This window comes from Cryptomeria japonica, chromosome 5 (assembly GCF_030272615.1).
Source record: "Cryptomeria japonica chromosome 5, Sugi_1.0, whole genome shotgun sequence".
Classification (NCBI taxonomy): Eukaryota; Viridiplantae; Streptophyta; class Pinopsida; order Cupressales; family Cupressaceae; genus Cryptomeria; species Cryptomeria japonica.
Window position 1 is genome coordinate 927,202,235 of NC_081409.1, and position 23,082 is coordinate 927,225,316.

At 35.3% G+C, this 23,082-nt stretch overlaps 1 protein-coding gene across 1 annotated transcript in view; it reads right to left on the minus strand.

The window, feature by feature from the left end:
* The window catches only part of LOC131037398 (BTB/POZ domain-containing protein POB1-like), a 68,624-nt gene that overhangs the window by 15,028 nt on the left and 30,514 nt on the right, over nucleotides 1-23,082 (minus strand). The window contains exon 2 of the mRNA XM_059221223.1: nucleotides 11,152-11,284. Within this exon, the coding sequence (XP_059077206.1) occupies nucleotides 11,152-11,284 (133 nt within the window). The remainder of the gene's footprint in view (nucleotides 1-11,151; nucleotides 11,285-23,082) is intronic.

Below are 23,082 nucleotides of genomic sequence, written 5' to 3' on the forward strand. Positions count from 1 at the left end.
GAACAAGGAGTGAGAAATCCTATTGAACCAACAATGAGGCCAAAATATGAAGCTCTTGGGTACATGGCAGGTAGAAGAGAGAATGATATAGGTGTTTCATGTTTAGGCAAATCAATTCAAGTGATGGAAAGTATGCATTGTTCACATTGTAATAGGAAATGATATACGAAAGAAAAATATTGGGATTTACATCCTTATACCCTATGTGGGTTGAGAAATCATAGTAAAAATATGTGTTGGAATAGAGAATCAAATAATGAATATGTGATAGGTTGTATGAAAATGAATTGTGGATGGAGCTTTGGATCCAGTTGATAGAAAATTATAGGTATGATCAAGAATTTTTACAAGTATAAAAGTTCGTATGTGAAAGTTGAAAGGAATCAATCAAGTTTTCAAAAGGCATAACAAATGTTTCAAGTCAAAGCAGATCATTGTCTTGCAAGACATCTAGAGATAACTTGCAAGAACTTCCATATCAAAGTTTTGAAAAGCCAAATGAATAACATTATTATTAAGAATTAGATACGAAAATCATAGAAATGATTTGAAGTTATGAAGAAAAGAATTTGAAGAAATCTGTAAACTAAAGCCATCGCAAAATAAATTTATTTACATAAACTTCCAAAAAATGAAAATGCTCAACCACCAATGATCAACTCCACACCAACACCATTAACTAAATCAACAAGTCCACCAACACCAACACCATTAACTAAATCAACAAGTCCACCAAGAAAATACCAAGTGATGGATATGGGTTCGAGCGCTCGAGGGATGCCAACCACAAGCCCATGAGCCTAAACTAACAAAGGAAGACGCGGTGAATGTGATTTTAAACGGTCAACAACCCCAACACACAACACATACGGGACTAAAGTCTTATTTTAAGGCCAAAACATTAGTGTACCATGGTACCACAAATCTCCTCCATAGAAAAGTGTAGGGCTGGATGGAGCAATAAATAATAATACACTCAAAACTTACATTGTACTGCTGCACACAAAAAACAGAATTCATTGCTTGTGATCAATTGATCATCTTGCCACGTGATAATCAAACCATTACATAATGCCTCTTTTAGAGAGGTCTTTGTAATTGTCCACTGTTAATCTCCACTTACCACTGTCAATCTCCACTATTCTGCTCTGCTCTACTGTCTTTGACTTTGATAAGTTCCTATAGGCATTCAAAAAACTAGCAACTTCCATAACAACTCTTCACAGATCTCATAGAACATAATACAAAACACATTAAAGAAATCTGTTTATCAGATCTTGGGTAACACAAGCGCCAAAACATCCTCTAATTCATTTGGAAGAGGATCTCTAGGATCCTTTCCCATGGGCTCTGATACCACAATGTTGGTGGGTAGGGATAAGGAAGAAAACAAAATAAAAGACATAAATATTGTTAGTTGTCCTGCTGCACAATAAGCTTCAACTTGCATTACTTGCCTTGATCGATTACAACTGCCTCTATTTATAGAGGTCTATTAAATTTTCTAAAATGCATGGAATAGTAAACTCATGTGATAAAGATTGTCAAAAGTAAAATGATAATGTTACTAAAATTAATGGAAATCAAATGATTGTTGGTTTGAAAATTATGAAAATAATGGGATACAAAGGTAAAGTACTAGGAAAACGTGAACAAGGAATGAGGAATCCAATTGAGCTAACATGTCATTTCGAAGATGGTGGCTCCAACTTCTGTTACGGTTGCGCTTCAATCTTCTTTAGCAGGTGATCTACACATTAGCGGCTCGATTGGTGATGACTTTGGTTACACTTAGGTTTCCTTCTGCAGATCCACACGCTTTTCTTTTTTTCGAAGTAGTGACATTTCAAACTGCAATTATAGTCCCTTTCTTAGCGACTTCCTCTATAGTTAGGCTTCAATGATTGCATCAAACTCCACAATCTTGTAACTCCAACGATCCAACAAACAACTTGAACTTGCCCACCAATACGCCTAGTAACAAATTTGTTCACGATCTTGCCACAACGTATGAGTAAGATAGACAAAGCAAATAGAGTAACAGATACAACTATCAAACTCCAAATCAATCCAGCCTGCCCACACAATGACTTCAATATCTCACACACAGATACACATAGCAGAACAACCTACCCAGGAAAAACTACACACACCCTTGGCTCTCCAGGATCTACATGACTACCATTGGATCTGATACCAATTGTAGGTGGTCAAAGACAGAAGATAGAAACACACCATTTTATATTGACTAAAACAACATATTACATCTCATATACTTTCTAATAAAGCTTCAGCTCTTCACAAAATACATGCACCACTACATTTTGTTGTTTTGGACAGCCTCTTACAGCTCTACGGAGCTGGAGTCAACTAGGAGTGAGGAACAATTTGCCTTACATCTTATTTATAATCATAGTGGGTTTGTTGACATTGATGTTTTGTTCAACATAGTAGTTGTGAAGATAAGGCAGAATTAAAGATAAGGCAGAATTAAATAGCAAGGACATATCTAGAATGTTGACTGTGAGAAACATCTTGAATTCAAATCTGGAAGCTTCTGTCTTAAATATCGGGCTTGACTATTTGCACTTGTCTAGTGGTAGAAATTAATACTTACCAACAATGATGTGAGTATTTTATATGGTCTCTGTCATTTCAGATCTCACATGAACATTTTGATGTTGATGTGTTGTTGCACATAAACCAGAACATTTTATTTACTTCATTCTATTAAAATGGAACTTTCTCACCCTCCATTCCAGACATTTCTCCCACTGACTTCCACCGACATCAATCTGATTTTATTCATGTATTTTTTGACTGGTTTTGTGACTGTAATGTATTGTGGAGAATTCCAAAGACCTCTATAAAAGAGGCATCATGTAAGGGTTTGATTATCACGTGGCAAGATATGATCAAGTGATCACAAGTAATGAAATCTATATTTTATGTGCAGCAGCACAATGTAAGTTCTGTGTGTATTGCTATTTATTGCTCCATCTACCCCTACAATTTTCAATGGAGGAGATTTGTGGTCCCATGGTACACTAAAATTTTGGCCTTAAAAGAAGACTTTAGTCCCATATGTGTTGTCTGTTGGGGTTGTTGACCTTTTAAAATCACATTAGGCTCATGGTCTTGTGGTTGGTATCCCTTGAGAACTCAAACCCATATTCATCACTTGGTATTTTCTTGGTGGACTTTTTGAGTTAGTGAATGGTGATTTGATAATTGGTGGTTGTGTGCCATTATAAGGAGAATTTTTATTTCATGGTACATCCACCCTATCACCACCTCATTATTTTATTAGTGGGTTCTAGAATGTTGCCCTCCTCATAAAATCAAGTTTTAACTTGGCCTTTTAACTTCACAGTTTATTTTTTATTATTATTTTGGAAATTTATTTTGCGATGGCTTTATCTTTGAGCATTTTTTGAAGAATCGTCATAGTAAAAAATGGGGTCTTCTTTTCATTTATATTTGATTATTTTGAAGAGGGAGAACTACAAAAAATGGCAAGATGGGATCATCACTCATCTTTGATTTCTTAATTTTTTGACTTATTGATATGATTTAGTTCCTCTAACTAGCACACTTAGTCAACAATATGCTTGGGATTGCAAAAGCGATCATGTCCAAGGAGTTATTGGTATGCATGTAGATGATGATATTTTGGGGTCTATTATAGATTTTAGATGCCTTTGTTCTCTTTGGACTTATATTTGGGAGTTATATGCAAATCATGGTACTATTAGGGTATTTGAGACTTTGGAGTAGTTTGAGACTTCAAATGAGGATGAGCATGCTTCAAAGTTTCTTGATTCTTCTTCAAAGATAATTGATCTACGTTCACTTCCATTGACTCCTTATCTAGTCATTTGAGGCTCCCATCATTCTTGACTAGCATGAGTGTTATTATCTTTCAAAGTTGGTTGAAGTACACATTATTAGTGTATCATTGCATGAGATATAGATATTTTTCTTCTTGATTGGGATTCCTATTTGATAGAAATTGGTTCATTATTTGTAGGGTCTCACATTTCCAATTTGGAGGACATATTTGATGGGTTGTCTCTTCTCTTTAATGATAGTCATTGCATTTATATTCTCTTATTATATTCATCTTTGGACTTTGTTCTACATCTATTTCCCAATAGTTCCAATTTTTCACCATGTTTTTTTATTAGACATGTACCTTATTTGATTGTGGTGTCATCATCTTTCATGTAGAAGGAGACACCAGAGCAGTTTTTAGAGACATCATCATACATTTGGATTTTTTTTCTATCAATTCCTATCCAAAATGGGAAGCATACCTACATTTATACATGGTTTTGTTTCTTCTAAGAGGAGACAATTGGTTTGTAAGGATTGGATCGATTTTTGTCCTTAAACACTCGCCATTTTTCCAAGCTATTATTCGTTATGGATGGGGTTACTTAGTCTCTCATTTTATCTCCTATTACGGGGCTATTGATTAGATTTTTGTGATGAATGTAGCTATTGAGGGGTATTGGTATTGATATCTCCATACATCACTTCATACTTCACTTGTGCATGATTTGCAATATCTCTTTTTTTAGAGACGAGTTTTGTCCCATGACATTTTCTCCTTTTCCTCCATTTATAAGATATTAGTTGCATGATTAGTTGTACATGAGTGCCTATCATGGCCTTCACTTCTAGGACCCATATCATATCATATTTTTCTCCCTAAGTTGCACTTTGAGGTGGGTGTTGGAATAAATAGGTCTTTACCTATTTAGGTGCTAAGTCCAACTTAGGAACATAGTCTTATCATGCATTTCTAGGTAAGTAGGTAGAGTTTATTATTACCTATACCATGTCGAGAGAACTGGGCATGTTGTCAGTTACATTTAGTAAATTGTATAGTCTTTGTACCTACCCTCACACCTCATTGGTTCTCTCTTTTTCACTCATGTCTTTATAAGTAGAGCATATGTACATAGTTAATCATCTCAGCTCAATACATCATTTTTGGGTGAATCATATTTCTCTCTCTTTCTATGTAAGTGTTTGCATTCACGATCCTAGCTTGGAGCATTTATTTAACAAGGTTTTGTAGAATGTATTGGATACGTTTCAAGGGAAAGTCAATCCTTGGACTAGTAGCAGGGTATCCCTTGCTAGTAGAGTGTTAATTCTAAAGTTTGTGGTTCAAGGTCTCCCTATTTACAGATGAATAATGAAAATTTGTCCTTAAAACTTCATTTGGGACCTAGATTCTATGTTGAGGTAATTTTTGTGGGTTGGTTTTTTGGGGTCTTCAAAGTAGAGTTTGGTTAAGTAGGAGTATATCTATTGAAGGAGGTCTAGGGTTGAGATAGGCTTCCCTTTAAAGGGATTTCCCTGACTACAAATATTTATTGGTGATGGTGCATTAGTTCGAATCAAGCATAAGTTAGGATAATTTATTCTAAATATATGAAAGGGATTGAAAGCATTGATATTACTAAGCTGACCTTTGAAGGTAAAGCTTTAATCTGGGATACTCTCAAAATAGGAACCTATCTTATTAAAAAAACATTGAAATTTGGGTTTATAATAAGGGTTTGGAATATTTATTCTAGTTTTACTCTTGGGATGACTATCCCCCTATTTTATCAGAGTTCCTACACTTTCATGGTCGCAACCATTGTTTCCTTGAGGTGGTATGCTCTAGAGTGGAGAATTTTGAAGTTTTCCAAATAATGGGGGAACTTGAGGTGTGTAGGTGAAAGGAGCCTTGTGAGTGGTTATCGATCATTTTAGTAGAGGTTCAAGAGTAGATTTCTTAGACCCTAGTTAGGAGAGTTTTTAGTACTTTGAGTGGTAGGGATACTTTATCTTGGGGTCCCAATCCCAAAGGTGAGTACATAATTTATTCTAGTTATCAATAATTAAACCATATAATGTATGGTGATGAAGAGGTCCTATGGTGGAAAAATGTGTGGAACAAATTTGCCTAGCCCAAATGACTTTTTTTCTTTGGTTAGCCACATGCAATAGATGGCCTACTTGGGATAACATGTGCAAGTGAGGGTTTCAGGGACCATATAGATGTGTCCTATTTGGTAATAGTGAAGAAATATTTTCACAATTGTTTTTCCATTACTCTTTTTCTAGGAACATTTGACATCATTGGTGGAGTGTCTATAATTATGCTTGTCTCCATGCTTCTTCCTTTGTAGATTTGTAGAGAAGTATGGGTAGGCATTCAACTAAGGAACACAGTCTTAAAGTTTCTTGGTCTATTGGTCCCTCTTTCATCTTCCAGAAAGTTTAGTTCAAATAGAACTGCAACTTTTTTAAGGGTAGGACTATAGAAGTGCTTTAGTTATGGAGAACTGTTGGCATGATTCAAGAAACTATTCTTACTAAGTGTGAGGGGTTTATTCCTTCAGAACCTCTATATGTTGTAATAACACAAGGGCTTTGATTATTGGGTCAAGGATTCTCTAGACTCATAAAAGAGGAACATGTATAGAGATAACCTAGAGATATGGAAAATGGACTCCACCCCTTGAAGGAGTGCTCAAGATTAATGCAGATGGATCCATTAGAGGTGATTTGGTCATGCTGGTATTGGAGGAGTAGGTAGAGATAGTTTTTTAGAATCTCTCTTCTTATTTTCCATCTACAAGGGAAAGAAATCCAATAATCTTATAGAGGCATTGGCTCTTTTGTATGCTATGGAATAGGGGTTCTTACTTGGTTGAAGTAAGATTATTTGTGAGTTTGATTACCAAATGTTAGTTAATTTGTTGAACAAGAAAAATTTTGACATTGTCAATTAGAAAGTTGGCTTTGGTACCTCAACAAATTGTTAGGATAGGTAGTTGAATTTAGTCTCTTTCACTCACATCCCACAAGAATGGAATGGTGTTTCTATCTGTTTGACTAAATGGGCTTTTGAGGAGTTCGAAGATTGGAATACCAAAGATTTGGAGCACCTTGCTTTAGAGTCCTCTATTACATTATAACAATTGATTGATAAGGAATTTCATGGATAATGGGGTTGTGGTGTTGTATGTTCTTGTATTTTCTTCCCTTTTCCATGCTTAGTTTGGTTATTGATTTTGAGGCTTGTTTGGGTTGGGCATTTCTCCTTATGATGTATTCCCGATTTGAATACAATTTTTACTCATGTGATTCAAAAAAAGATAATTTAATTATTCTAATTTCTTCCAAACATAAATCAAATAATTTTTATCCTTTAATTAATTTTTCTTGCACATAATAATCAAATAACCTTTATTATTTAATTATTCTAATATTTTTCGTCTTTTCTCATTAATTAAATAATTTTTTTATTTAATTAATTATTTTCTTCTAGTCTCCTATAATTAAATAATTATTTTAATTATTTATTTAGTTAAGTGTTCTATAATTAAATGAATTCTTTAAATTATTTACTTAATCACTTTTCTAAATATATTTCTTCTAAACATAAATAATTTTTTAATTTTATTTTTTTTATCCTCTCATGCACTTAATTAAATTATTTTTAATTATTTAATACTAATTATATCTCCACCTTCACCTCTCCACTACCACTCACTCTGAGTTCAACTGATCAATAATGTAGGAAATGGATTAAAGGGACAAGATATTGACGTATTATTTACTAACAAGAAGAAGAGGGTTCAAATGATGTGTAGAATGAGAATGTAGAGGAAGATGAATAGGAAGATTCCACTACTCATACCCTAAGGAGGTCCACATGGAAAAAAAATCAAGTTGATAGGTATAGCCCTCCGAATTTCCATTTTCGATGATGACTGTAGAGCCTACATGGAGGGTCTCTCTTTGGAGGAAAGTAAGTCTTGGATGCAAGAAAATGTAGTTATTAAGATGATGGACTTGGATAGTTGTAACACCTATGATATTGTTAGTTTTCCCAAATGAATAAAGCATATTTGATGCAAGTAGGTGTAGACATATAAAAATGACCACTTTTCTAAGTGAATATTTAATATTCATTTTAACCTCATTCCTCTATTTTATTAAATTCTATTTAATTAAATTATTCACACTCATCTATTTAATTAAATGAATTACTCAATTTATTTAATTGAGTTCACCTAAGCCTTTCATAGCCTTTAATTAAATAAATCACTTTATTTAATTAATTTCCCTTTCTCTCCTTTTAATTAAATTTACATTTAATTAAATTGATCTTTGCAAATAAATAAATCTAATTTATTTATTTGAATCTCCCACTTGTATTAATGCAAGTTGCATCTATTTTTGTTGAAACAAAGTAATTTATTTTAATTAAAATTCCCCTCCATCCACTTGCAAAATCCTAGATCTCCCACTTGTCTCTCTAAACCCCCTTCTAGATTCTTCTAATCACCTCTAAATTAGCCTAATCCATCTCCTAAATATTGTCACATCCCTAGGCAAAGGGAAGTCACTTTTCAAACCCTCAAATTCTTTGAAAACCATTAAAGGCTTTATGTCTTCAACAAGCTAACCTTTAAAGTCTTCCTAACCATTAATGGTTAACTCAACCTTCTTGCATCATTAGAGACTTTCTCTCTAACTCAACCCTCATATAACCCAAGGGTCTCATCAAACATTCATTGCTTTGACCATGGTTATTCGTTTAACCCTTGCATAAGAGTTTATCCTTTGGGTAGAAGCTGTAATGCCCCGCCAGGAAACCTCGAAGGGATAAAGCCAAAAGACAAGAATAGAGTGCAATAATTTTTATTTTTTTTTAAGTTACACCACATTAAGATACAACAAGATATCAAAGATTCATATTACATAGCGGAAGACATCAACTAACACCTAAAGAGTTTCCCAACATGATTACTTAATTTACACATTTCACATAACTCACACAACTAATCCAATAAGCTGCTTATCTTAATAACAAGATAATTCTTAATCAGGATAATTTCTTTTAGAAGATGGAAATATAAATCACAAGCAAAGATTCATCCATTAAGATCTATTCATAATCTTCATTCAAGCTTTTCATTAAAATACAAGCCATACATCTAATATTCTAACACACTAGAATTTCATCATAACCATATGAGATCTTTTCAAGCATACTTAATTTCCTTAACAACAACTGGATATATTCCATTACTCCAAGTTACATTCTTCCATATTCCAATTTATTGCATTTTAAAAGATGATTGCATACATGCATCTACGATAATTCTCATCTAAACCACTTAAGCATTTGATCAAAACGACATTCAAGAAAGGACTGCATATAAGCATTTAAAGTTAATTCCATCCTATCCACTTATACATTCTAACATAAGCTATTTATACATGATAAAGTTGAATAAGGGAAACATAAGAGAATAACATCACATAACACCATAATGATCTCGGAGTTCACCCCTAAAGGGCTACATCTCCGGGTCTTCTCAACTGCAAGACCCCTCAGATAATTAATAAAGTTACAAATACATGAGGTTCTCATTATTTACAATCCGGCCATCAAGGCAAAACATAATCAATATACAAATGACCGCATCGGTCAATAAATACATAAACGATCCCTGAAAAGAAAAGGATCCAGCTGAACATAATCAAAGCTAATACAAAGGTCCATTGGAGCATCCACAAAACTGAGTCATCACCACCCAAGGTCTAACATGAAACCAAGTACTCACAAGGGTACAGACAAAAGGACGACCCACAAACGTGCTCCTAACAGGACAAAATGACAACACACTAGCGAACGTAGGGACAAGTGTCATCACACAACCTGGTATGGTTACCATGGCAGGTCTTCATAGGTCCCAGCCCCATACACTGGGTTACCCTGGCAACCTAATCCGAACCTCCAGCCCATCCAAGCCTCATGTGGACCCACACATCCTCTCGTGAAGACAAGGATGATGGTTTGCCATTTCAGGCCTTCTCACAGCATGTCGAGTCTATGTTAGCACTCGTCCCATGTGTGAGGCACAATTATCTTACTTAGAGATTATATTCTAATCTAATGTTAGGTTATCACTTATTAGACTCACTTTTGACGGGTTACCCAGCAGCCACTTTGGGCGTGGCCCTCAATCGAAAGCCACTTTCCCATACGACACTAGACTAAACTCAGACGACCTCAAAAAAAAACCAAGGAATAGATATGGTCAGATGAACGGAGTTCAAGAAGGAGGGAACAACCATCTGGTCAAACATGAATCATCATTCGACACCTACACAAAGGATATGACCAAATATGACACTACCACAAAACAACAATCAAATTGGAACCGAGGACTGAAACAGGTACCCCAAGTAAATTCATACGACAGGGACCTATCAAACAAGCACGACTTGCCATTACATAAGCAAAAGTGAATACAGACATTAAACTCGCATAGGAATATTCAGCAGATACAATCTTTTCCGAATTGATCAAAACATTAAAAGTCGATCAAGTTTTCTACATGATCTATAATAGATTGCAGTTATCTACCTCATTTAGATACAAGTTGCCTTAGTTTTCTAACTCTCTAAGGTTCATTGCATCGATCATACAAAAATACGCCATAACGAGTTCTTTAACCAATTTTCTCAAGAATATAGTTTAAACAACCAACCTATTAATTAAGATATTTAACCTTCAATTAAAATCTCATTGACGTACTGGTTCAAAATAAACCCTACAAATTGTCTTTTCCAGAACCAATTTACACTAAACATATCAAGGAATATACATATTCAGGGAAGCCAAATAAAGACAATCCATTCCCAGATTAACAAATTGTTTCCTTGAGCATATAAAGAAAGTTACTAAAATTAACTATTAATTAATGAATATATTTAATAATCCACGATTAATTAAATATAACAAATTAATAATTAATACAAAAGTGACAAATTAAGTATTTAACTACCAAAATATGTATTAAAATAAGATGAGTTTTGAATATTAACTATTGTATTTTTTTTTTAACATTATACAATAAATCAATAACAACTCATACTTGAATTTTTAATCAAATGCCAAGATTTATTAATAATCAAAAACTTAATTGAAATATTAAACATTAAATAATATTAAAATATTATACATATATTTTTTTTGAATAATAAAAAAAAATACATAAAAAAAAACATTTTTAAATACTAACAAAAAATAATATATTATTAGGGGGCGGCAAAGGCTGGGCCCACCTCCCAATGCGGAGGATTGGGCGACCCAAACCCTAGCCATAGGGAAACCCACGCGGGCAGCGCCACTGGCGGGGGATGCAGGTTCCGCAACGCCATTGCGGCCACCGCAGCCCCTGCGGCCACTGCAGTGAGCCTGCGGCCACCGCGAGCAGCTACCAAGCGTGAGCGCGGGGGAGGGGAGGAGGAGGTGGGTGGAGCTCCGCTCCCCGCCCTCCAAACCCCAATCCAACATTTCTAGCTTAAAAATTTTGATTTAAATAAAAGTTCGAAATAAATAATTAACTCCCCCCTTTTTTTTTAAAAACCAAAATTTTGATTTACCCAAAAACTCTATTTTCCTTAAATTATAGGAATGGGTTTTTTTTTGTTTTTTTTTAAACTTTCCTTCTAAACAACAAAACCCCCTTTTTTTAAAACAAATAGCCTTAAATAACATAAAAAGAGAATTTATTGAAAAACCTCTCCAAAACCAATTTGAGACAAAGAGGAACTCATTATCCATACACAATTACAAGCAATCAACCAAACTTACTAATTACCACAACAGATCTTAATCTTGGCATTCAATGGAAAATTTGGAACCAAGATAGCATGAAAACATTCAAACCCCCATTTTTATTTTATTTTAAACAATAACTAAATTGATAAATAGATCCTACCTGATCTCGCATTCCTGGCAAGATCTGCTGAAGAGCCCCAATCTGCAGCTCCCAAAAACCTTCCTTCTCCTTCCAAAACCCCCAAATTTCATCCAAAAATTTTTTTCCAACAAACATTTTTCCAAAACATCCATCCCCCAAAATTTTCCAAAAGTCTAGGTTATAAGGAAGAGTTGACCAAAATTTCATTTTTTTGGAATTAAAATTTTTTATTTAAAATAATTCTCAAAATAATTCTTTTCCAACTATATCAATAAATTGAATTGCTTTTCCCATTTAAAATTGATTTTCTCACTCAACTGAAATTTAACCTTTCCATTTCAAAAATGCCAAGAAGATAAAATTAATTCTATTGCAATTAAAATTAAATCTTTCTTTTCATAGGCATAAACATAATACACTTAATATTCAAAATCAACCATTTAATTGAACTTGCTCGCAATTTAAATCAAGCAACTCAAATTAACGATAAATCACATAAAGAAATCCCGATTAATTTAGTCCATTAATCTTTAATGCACAAACACATATTTAATCAAATTAAATACTAAGGACTAATTAATCAATTTAACCATACACACCAAGCACGCAAACCAAGAAAGTCAACCAGACTGACGACTTGCAAACCCAACCAAAAGGGAATACCGACAACGACTAACAGTGCTCACTTGAGCATGACTATGGTCAACTAGGGTCTTACGACCACCTAATCCAACTCTAAGGATAAAACAGGTACACTCAAAACTGCAAATCCAGGTGAAGACGAACCTCGCACTCATGTGGCATTGTACCTAAAATCCCCTGCAACCAAGAGTCATACATGCATACATATATAAACTTAATGAAAGCATTAGCCCGATATTAATACCACGAAATAGGAATACTAAACAACTTGCATACAACCAGTGTGAAAACCACATCAACAGCTATGCATTAAATCAAACATCTGACTATAACATTATATTAAGATAAACTGACCAAGATTAAACCAAGATTAGAAATTGATTAGAACAGGGGTACTACAGAAGCTTTATCCAATGGATAACCTTAGCCTAACCTTAACCCTTATCTTCTAAGGTAACCATCATGTCTTCTCAAGCATTTAATGTTTCTTACATCTCCTCTCTAGCAGTCTTATTAAGATTAGTGAGAATTGTGAACATGAATTGATAACTTTCAATCCTAGCCCTTGTTAAGATTATCCAATCTTGACCATCCATTACCCTATTTTTCCTACAAATAGAGCTCTCATTCTTCATTTTCATCATCCAAGTCTTTAGTATCAAACTTATAGACATTTTACTAAGTATCCAAGTTTCACGCAACCAATCCATAATCATTTTTAAATCAAGCATTTAGCCTCTCTTTGAATAGAAATCATCTTAATAAGCATTTTAAGAAGCATTTCCATTATCATAGCCTTCTCATATTAGACTAGTATATCATGTTAGGATAGGTTTTACTAATCTTTTATCTTATCATCATATCCATCCTGGTTTAAATCATATTAGATTTAATATCATGTATGACTAGGAATGCATTCATATTAAGTTGATCAAGCATCCCTCATTCTTGGAGTTGTCATTCCTGAAGTCACTTTTCTTAGTGATCTGAGAGCAAAGACATTGACTTGAGGGATCCCGTGAGATAGAAAACAATGGAACGTCCCTTGGGGAGTTGAGCTATTCAATATAGCTCCATAACTTGCACCAAGAGTCCCATTGGTGTGTGGACCCTTTTTGAAACTGAAATTTTTGTTTCTTTTTACCACTTTCCCGCACACATTTCTAGTGCCCACTGTGGGGCATAACCCCATAAAACATATCATTTTTGATGTAGGAGTGATATTGTAGGTACGTGAAAAGACAGAGTTAGTGCGTTGGAGCCTTCTTTTAGTGCTTTAAAACCGTTTGCTAGCGCATCTCGCTCACTGTTTAGCACATTAGACCCTAACATTAGTGCTTTGAGAACCTAAGTTAGCGCATAACACTTCTGACTGACAACTGTAAAATCACAGTGCATTAAGAAACTAGTCTAGCACATCCAGTGATCAGCTTAGCGCACAGGGTCTATTTTTTTGTGCGTATGTGTATTCCTATAGTGCATTGGTGCAATAGTGTAGCACATAGAGTTACCAGAGAATAAAAATTTGTAACTAAGGAAAATCATTTTAGGCTTTTGTAAGCCCCCAATAACATTTGATTGCTGACAGATTTTGCGTAGGTTTCTAATCTTTTTGTGCAGGGGAAGGAGCTAGTTTAGAAGTTTTATCTTTTTAGTTTCTTTCAAAAGAAGTTAACAAGAATTCACTCTCCCTTTTTATACAAGTTAAAATAAACCTCATGTTTTCATTTTGGGATGATTAAAATGAACCTCAAACTTCTTTTTGGTGTTCAAAATGAAATTTCATCTTTCTTTATTGCAAGGTAAAAAGAACAACAAAATTCACTTTTGCTTTCTTGCAAGTTAGAAAAGGAAAAACACTTCATTTTTGGAGCTCTAAAAGGAAGAAAACAAATTTACTTTCAGCAAGGTTAGAACAAACTTCACCTTCCTTTGGTGTTTAAAAGGATCAAGGCTATTTTTGCAAAGGAAAAAGAACCTCATTTTTTTCACTTTATGCAAAGCAAAGAGGGAAAGATTTCCCCCATCGACTTTAAATTTTGTTGACCAAATCACGATTTACTTTGTTGACCAGGTTTGTTCAAATTTTTTGGAAAATACACACTTTGCTATGAAAGGTTAAAAATAACACCATGATTTTTTGGAGTAAAATCTCCAACTAGAAATGAAAAAAACATTGTCTTGAAGGCTAAAAAGAACCATTGTTTTCCATGTCTTGAAAGTGGAAGGTATATGCTCTCCCCTTAATTGGATGATCAAAAAGCCAAACCACTCTTATATTTTCTTCATTTCAAGAATTTACATCCTTTAGCAGGCTTGCCCTCCTGAGTTGCTCTTAGAGCACCATTTAAATGGTTGCTGAGAGGGGAATGACCTAAGTGGGAAATGACTTTATCACCAAGTGTTCCAACCCACTGAAATCAAAAGTGGAGGTTGACAAAAGTCCCTTCAATGGTTTTGCTCAACGATTAGCCTTCCCCTAATATCTTTACGATATGTAAAGCCTTTGTTCTAAAGGTTGGGAAGCCTCCCGAGGGAGTTTATCACTAAAGATTGAATAGGAACCTTGATTAAAAACTTTACAAATAGAAACTTTGAGCTGAGTTAGTATCCAAACATCTTCAATATCATAGTGCAAGGGTGGGGAAGAATCTGTCCCCAATATTACTCACCATATATCTCCCAAGATAACTACTCAATTGTGAAGCAATTCACTTTGGGTTAATTTCTAGCAAAAGGCAAAAAAATGGGTGCCCCCGAGGGGGTGACATAGCTATTTGAGATGATGGAGTATTGAGACTAGTGGGCTATGGTATTGTTGACGATTCTTGAATAAAGAGTCTATCTGATTTTGTATTAATTTTATCCAAACCTGTGAAAACATTGGGTATTTGAACACATCCTCGCAGAACATACACTATTTGTTTAGCATAAGAAAAATTGGTTACTTCTTTTATGCTGTGTTTTCAAGTTACTTTTAGAAAATCATCCATTAAAACAAACAAGTGTTGAATTTTTTTTAAAGCATCCAACAACAAAGCAATTAGTGTAGTTTAGTGTGTAGGAACAACCTCCTAGCACATATCAACCGTATTCTAGCGCATGCAAACCATAACTTAGTACTTTCATCATTCAAAATAGCACACAGACAATTATCAAACTGGTAAACATTTTAGTAGCACTCTGTGTAACCATATTAGCACTTTCGAGCATTAGTATAGCGCATAGGGAGCATAACTTAGCGCTTTGAGTCCAAACAACAGCGCTTAAATGAGACATATTAGTGCATAATCTTCCTAGTCAGAATCAGTTTTCAAACTCTGAGTTAGCGTGTAACATAGGAAGCTTAGCGTATTGGGAATTTCCTATAGCATCTAGATCATCAGATAGCGCATCCAGTCTCAGTTTTAGCGCATCATTAAAACATAGAAAAACAGAGAGTGAACCAGGTAGTTTCGGAAAATTTCATTACCAGTCCTAAACACCCTTTTGGGACTTCTATCAAACTCACCAGTCAAGATCCAAACCAAATCATCTGAGAAAACATTTCCAAAAATCAAGCAAGCATCCTTAGAACAAAATTGTCGAATCCAAAACTAGCTAGAGATAAAAATTTATCCAATCAAAATCAAGTAGTACCATCACATTGATCAAAAGGTCCGCCATCTAAACGGATTCTATCAAACAAACAACATACCAATTTTAAACCTTAAGTTGTCAAATCGAGTTTTCATATCGAGAGACTCTTATCCATATCATTTGACACACTTTGTCATGGGGGCGAATCTAAACCTCTACTTGATAAAGTAAGCTTGAATTTTTCAAATGAAGTATCTCAATCCAAACATCGAAGGAAATCATTGATCATTCATGTATGACCACTCCTCATATTTTGAGAAGAAAATGTCTTCATCACAAAAGTGAGTTGAAGAAGAGACAACCTAATTCTAAAAAATTTGCCAAATGGAATAAATTTCTCTATATCAATCACCAAATTTTTAAATCACATCGTGCATTCTTGCATCATATGCGATTATATCTTCAGGCAAATCAAATGAGTTTGACAAAGAACCCTGAAGAAGTAGAGCTTACATTCATAAAGTGGCATTCAACCAACGCTTGAATTGTGGAGGAAAGATTAATCTTGCTTTATTCTCACAATTATACATCACTTATAACGCAGCTCAACCTGAACCACCAACCCCTGAACAAGAAGAAGAATATTTTATCCCCTTTATCACCGAAAGCTTTTACTAGATGCCTGTTGTCACTCTCTCTCAAAGAAACAAGAAAATAGAGCCACAACCAGAGTCAAGTATGGGTTGTAGATTATCCAACCCTTTTGATTATACTAATCTAGGAGATACAGAGATCACTGAGGAACTTCTCCAAGAATGTCAAGAAAACCCCTCATTCCAAAATCTCATGGAAAGACTCATTGAAGTTGACAAGGAAAAATATATGCTCATGTAACTAGCAAAGGAGTTAGACTTCCTGAAGATTTTGATACTAAAAACTTAAGGAAGTTCGATGAATAAATTTTTAGGACAAGGTCTCGAAATTATGCCTATCAAGAACAATAGAGAGAAGAAGAAACACATGACCCTGAAATTATGCCTGAACAACATAATATACCTGAACAACATAACATACCTGAAAACAACCATGCCCGAACTAGGGATAATTAAAGGGAAGAAGCTCTCCCTCGGCAAACAAATGCACCATTGGTCGCTCTTATGTAAAAAATTCAAATGTTGCAAAGACAAATGCAGGACATGCAATAGGGGACCATAGTGCGATACTCCTTGGATGAAATTTGTCCTTACCCCTTTGATAGGAGATTAAACATGATACCTTTTCCCCCAAATTAAGATGTACCAAAATATGACAAATACAATGGTAAAAGTGATCCATGCTATCATGTTCAGGAATTTTGTACCATAAGCTTAGAATTTTCTCACGATGACACTTACTTAATGAGGATATTCCCAAGAAGTTTGGGAAGGAAAACAATGGAGTGGTTTGTAGGGAAATCAAGTGTAGAAATTCACTTCCCTAAAATTTGCAGGGGAGAACAGACTAGTGTATAAAAATTTTCAACATTTATAGAATATGGCACAAGCAAGAGCATACACAAATAAACATCACAGAGATATAACACAGAGTTAACATGGGAAAACCCTTATGGGAGAAAAACCCACCACCAATAGATAATCGACTTTATTTACAGTATGTCAAAAAACAATACAATAAAGTCTAGTCTATAGACTTTCTTCACTCTATCATAACAATCGTTCTAGATGTAACATAAAACACTCAGATAATAGTTACAACATACTCAATGGCTATCATCACTCATAACCTTACATTAGGTTCTCATTTGGCTTCAAATACCAAACTGGTCAATGGTTCATCTAAGCAACTGCACCAACCGCTTGAAGTCTAATCATCTGCCTACATCGGTCTTCATTCATAGAAAATCAATTATCCCACGTGCAGCAAGGGGTCAGTCAATTCGTATTCAAATACACCGACAATCACACTCTTAGTATCTAAGAGTTAACCTTTTTGGATCTCGGTCCGATCTCGCTCCTGTAGCCGATCTCCACTCCATCAACCATCAAAATAGGTTTCAAATAGTAAAGCCAATCACCCAATGATACCCAATTGTCAAAGGCGACTCCATTGGGTCATCGGTAAAGCATGTAAAATGTTACTCTGATCACTGATAACGAAGAGAGGACTTCATTGGCACATCGACACATGACCAAAATTGATATCCCGATAACCAAAGCACTCCAACACAAAAGCAAAGCGGACTCATCAGGATATTGGCATAGTCTTCATCACGTCGACCCAATAGCCGATAGCGACCTGATCGCCTAAGGAGACTTCATCGGGTATCGACTTAACTCCAAATTGGAACGCTCGATAGTTGATGTCAACCTAGACCACCTAAGATAGCTCCATCAGGTCATCAGCACAACTCTGATGTAGTCTTCCATTCTTCTCTTCCATTGGTGTAGGCTAGCTCGATCAACCCGAACATGTCAAGTGAATCAGAGGCACATTTCTAACAAACTCCCACTTGACGAGCAATTCACTGGACTGATTACCATTTCAAATGTTACTGAGGAACATGGGTATCAAGACCCATAGCATTTGAACACCACCTGAACTTGTGCATGCTCACTAGTTTCATTAAGGCATCTACAACAAATTACAGAGTGTCTACCTTGTTAAGATAAACTTTTCCATCTTCCACCATGTCATGAATGAAGTGATACTGAACATCAACATGCTTTGACCTGGCATGGAAAGTAGGATTCTTTGCCAAACATATGGCACTCTGACTGCCACTGCATATTTCAACTTGCCTTGCATCAAAGCCAATATCTGAACTCAAACACCTAAGCTAGACTTCTTCTTTACAAGAATGTGTGGCTGCCATGTATTCTACCTCTATAGTGGACAAAGTGACTACAACTGGCCACTTGCTCATCCAACTAATTGCTCCACCATTCAAGACAAAAACATATCCACTAGTGGATCTCCTACTGTCAATATCCCCTGCCCAATCAGAATCCGTATAACCACAAATGCTGAGAGTTCTATTTGAATCCTTTAGGTTACCATGATAACACAATGCAAAGTCTGAAGTACCTTTCAGATATCTAAACACTCTCTTTACAACATCCCATTGTGGTTTCCCTGGATTCAACATAAACCTGCTAAGTACTCCCACTGGTTGGGAAATATCTAGTCTTGTACAGACCATAGAATACATCAGACTACCTATAGCACTTGTATAAGGTACACTTTTCATGTCTTCAATCTCTTTTCGATATTTCAGACTATCAAGCACAGACAACTTAGTTCCCTGCAAGATGGGAACAACCCATGGTTTACAATCAGACATATGAAACCTGACAAGAACATTGGTTATATACTTCTTCTGGATGAGCCAAATTTTCCTCTTAGATCTTTCTCTTTTTATCTCTATTCCCATAATGTAATTTTCTAGTCCTAAGTCCTTCATTTCAAATTTCATAGAAAGTTGAGATTTTAAATCTGAGATCATATCTTTTGTGTTTCCTATGAACAACATATCATCTACATACAAAGCTATGACAATAATCCTATCACCATCAGTTTTATAGTAAACACAATGATCAACCATTGATCTCACAAATCCCAAAGACAAAACAAATGTATCATACTTTTGATACCACATTCTGGGAGACTGTTTTAAACCATACAAGGACTTCTTGAGTTTGCATACTAGATGTTCTTTACCTTTTCCCACAAAATGCTTGGGCTAGGACATATAAATTTCTTCTCCAAGGTGACCATGAAGAAACATTGTCTTCACATCCATTTGTTCAATCTCCCAATCATATGCAGCTGCAAGTGACAAGAGAAATCTAATAGATGTTAGCTTAGCTACAGGAGAGAAGATTTCCCCATAGTCAATACCTTCATTTTGCAAATACCCCTTTACAACCAGTCTTGCTTTGTATTTATCAATGCTACCACCTAGACCGTACTTCTTTTTAAACACCCATTTTCAGCCTATAGGATTTTTGCCTTTAGGCAGAGGCACCAAATCCCAAGTTCCATTTTATCCAATGATGACATTTCATCATTCATGGCTTCCAACCAGGAATCTGAATCAAGAATTTCAATTGCTTCTTTGATAGTCCTAGGCTCATCAACATCTACAAGTAAAGCATAAGCACAATTAACATTCAACATAGAGTGATTGTACTTATTAGGTGTATATCTATTTGGTTTTCGCCTCTCTCGAGTAGATCTTCTCAACTCTGGTTTTGAGGCTTCTTGAGGTTCCACAGGAGGCTCATCATCACATTCTTCTTCAGAACTACTTGAACTGCTTGAACTCTCCTCATGTTCAGGTATCTCTAGAGATTCTTCTTTGGCTCAAGGAATTTCAACCTCAGCTTCTCCTTTCTTTTCTATATTACGATCTAGTGACATAGGTTTCAGCTCATGAAAAATCACATTTATATTGTACACAACCTTACCAGCCACTGGATTCCAAAGTTTGTTTTCTTTCACACCAACTCCATAGCCAATGAGATACATTTCACCACTTTGTTATCCAACTTAGATCTATTCACATCAGGCACATGAGCATATGCCTTTGCACCAAAAACATGAAGGTGCCTTAAAGAAGGTTTCTTACTAGACCATGATTCCATATGTGTTTTTTAAACCAATGTTGAAGTAGGAGAACAATTCAACAAGTAACATGTTGTAGCAACTGCTTCAGCCTAGAATTTTTGTTCTAGCCCAGCTCTGCTCAACATGCTTCTTGCTTTCTCCATTAGAGACTGATTCAACCTTTCTACAACTCCATTCTATTATGGAGTGTAAGGTACAATCTTATGTCTCTTGATTCCATGATCAACATAGTACTTGTCAAAATCTGCACTACAAAATTCACTGCCATTATCTATTCTTAAACATTTAATCTTTCTCCCAGTCTGATTTTCAACAAGGTTCTTAAACTCTTTAAACCGACTGAACACTTCTTATTTACTTTTAAGAAAGTACACAAATGCCCTTCTTGAACAATCATCTACAAAGGATACATAATATTTAGACTTAGACAAAGAAGGTACATCCACTGGACCAAACACAACAGAGTGAATATAATCCTGAATATTAGAAGACTTGTGAGAATTGGAATAAAACTAAACACAGTTATGTTTTCCATGTATGCAGTGTTTGTAGAAATTGAACTCAAAACTACAATCATCCAGACCTTCAACCAGATTCCTATTCTTCAAGGCGTTTAAACCTTTTTCACCTATGTGGCCTAACCTATTATGCGAGAGCATTGTTTTCTTAGCAGGAAGTTTACCTTCCAATGAATTAGCATTATGCATCATTACAGTTGTCTTAGCTGACTTTTTCATAGGCCATATTACAACATATGGGTTAAACATTTAACTTATATAAAGTACCAAAACGATCACCCTTTTCCAATACAATGGAACTCCTAGTCATCTTGCAACCACTAGATACAAATATAACTTGTACTCCAATATCATTAAGTTTACTTACAGAGAGAATATTTCTTGCCAGACCTAGTATATGAAGAACTCTATTGATCCCCTTCACTCTACTATCTAGGAATTGAATTTTAATTCTGCCTCTCCCTACAATCTCCAACGTAGAATCACTGGCCAAATATACCTTTCCACCAGCACACGGTTCATATTTTGAGAACCACTCCTTACGGGAGGTCATGTGAAAAGATGTGCCAAAATCTACTAACCAAGTGTCATCTGAGGTAGGTACTACTAGGGCTGGTACAAATGCATCTGCATCACTTTGAGAAGATTTGGTGTCAGAATACTTCTTCTTCTTCTCTTCCTTGCAATCCTTTTGGATATGCCCTTTCTCCCCACAGTTCTAGCACTTCACCTTTAACTTCTTGCCTAGAGATTTAAATCTCTCTTGAGACTTGAACTTACTGCCTTTCTTCTTGTCTTTGTCCTTTGGTCTTCCTTGAACAAAGAGTGCATCTTTTATCATCTCAAAAGACTTCTTTCTCATTTCTTCTGACAAAAGACTATTTACCACAGTATCCATCTTGAACTGGGTCATAGTACTATTGATAGCCATCACTAAGTGTTCCCAAGAGTTAGGAAATGAACACAACAACAACATGCAACATTCTTCTTCCTGGATGGACACATCAACATAAGTTAACTATGTAAGGACCACGTTGAATGCATTTAAGTGGCCTTCCAATTGTGCTCCTACATCCATCTTCAAAGAGTACAACTTCTTTCTCATGAAAAGTTTATTCACCAAGGATTTGCCTTGATAAATATCTCCCAACTTGTTCCAGAGAAGATGTACAGTCTTCTCCTCATGGATGTTTAACATAACTGAATCAGTAAGACATAGCTTGATTAGACCCCTTTCCTTTCAGTTGGCTAGATCTCAATATTCTTGCTTCATGCTTGAAGGCTTAGAAGTTGTAGTCACAACACCCTAGAGATATCTATCGACCAACAAGTCTTCCATCTTGAGTTTCCATAGTTTGAAACTGGAACCATTAAACTTCTCCATGTTTATGCACCCTGAGGTGCTTGCCATCTCAAACTATAAAACAAGTAGACACTCTACAAGACTCCCACTGAAACAGAATTGACACATAAAACAACCCTACCCAACAAGGATAACAAAAAGGGCCAAGCTGTAATACCACTTGTAAGGAAAGCAAGTGCAGAAATTCACTTCCCTAATGTCAATTTGCAACGGAGAACAGACTAGTGTATACAAATTTTCAACATTTACAGAATATGGCACAAGCAAGAGCATACACAAATAAAAATCACAGAGATATAACACACAGAGTTAATGTGGGAAAACCCTTTCGGGAGAAAAACCCACCACCAATAGATAATCGACTTTATTTACAGTATGTAAAAAAACAATACAATAAAGTCTAGTCTGCAGACTTTCTTCACTCTGGCATAACAGTCATTCCAAATGTAACATACAACACTCAAATAACAGTTACAACATACTCAATGGCTATCATCACTCGTAACCTTACATTCGGTTCTCATTTGGCTTCAAATACCAAACTGGTCGATGGTTCATCTGA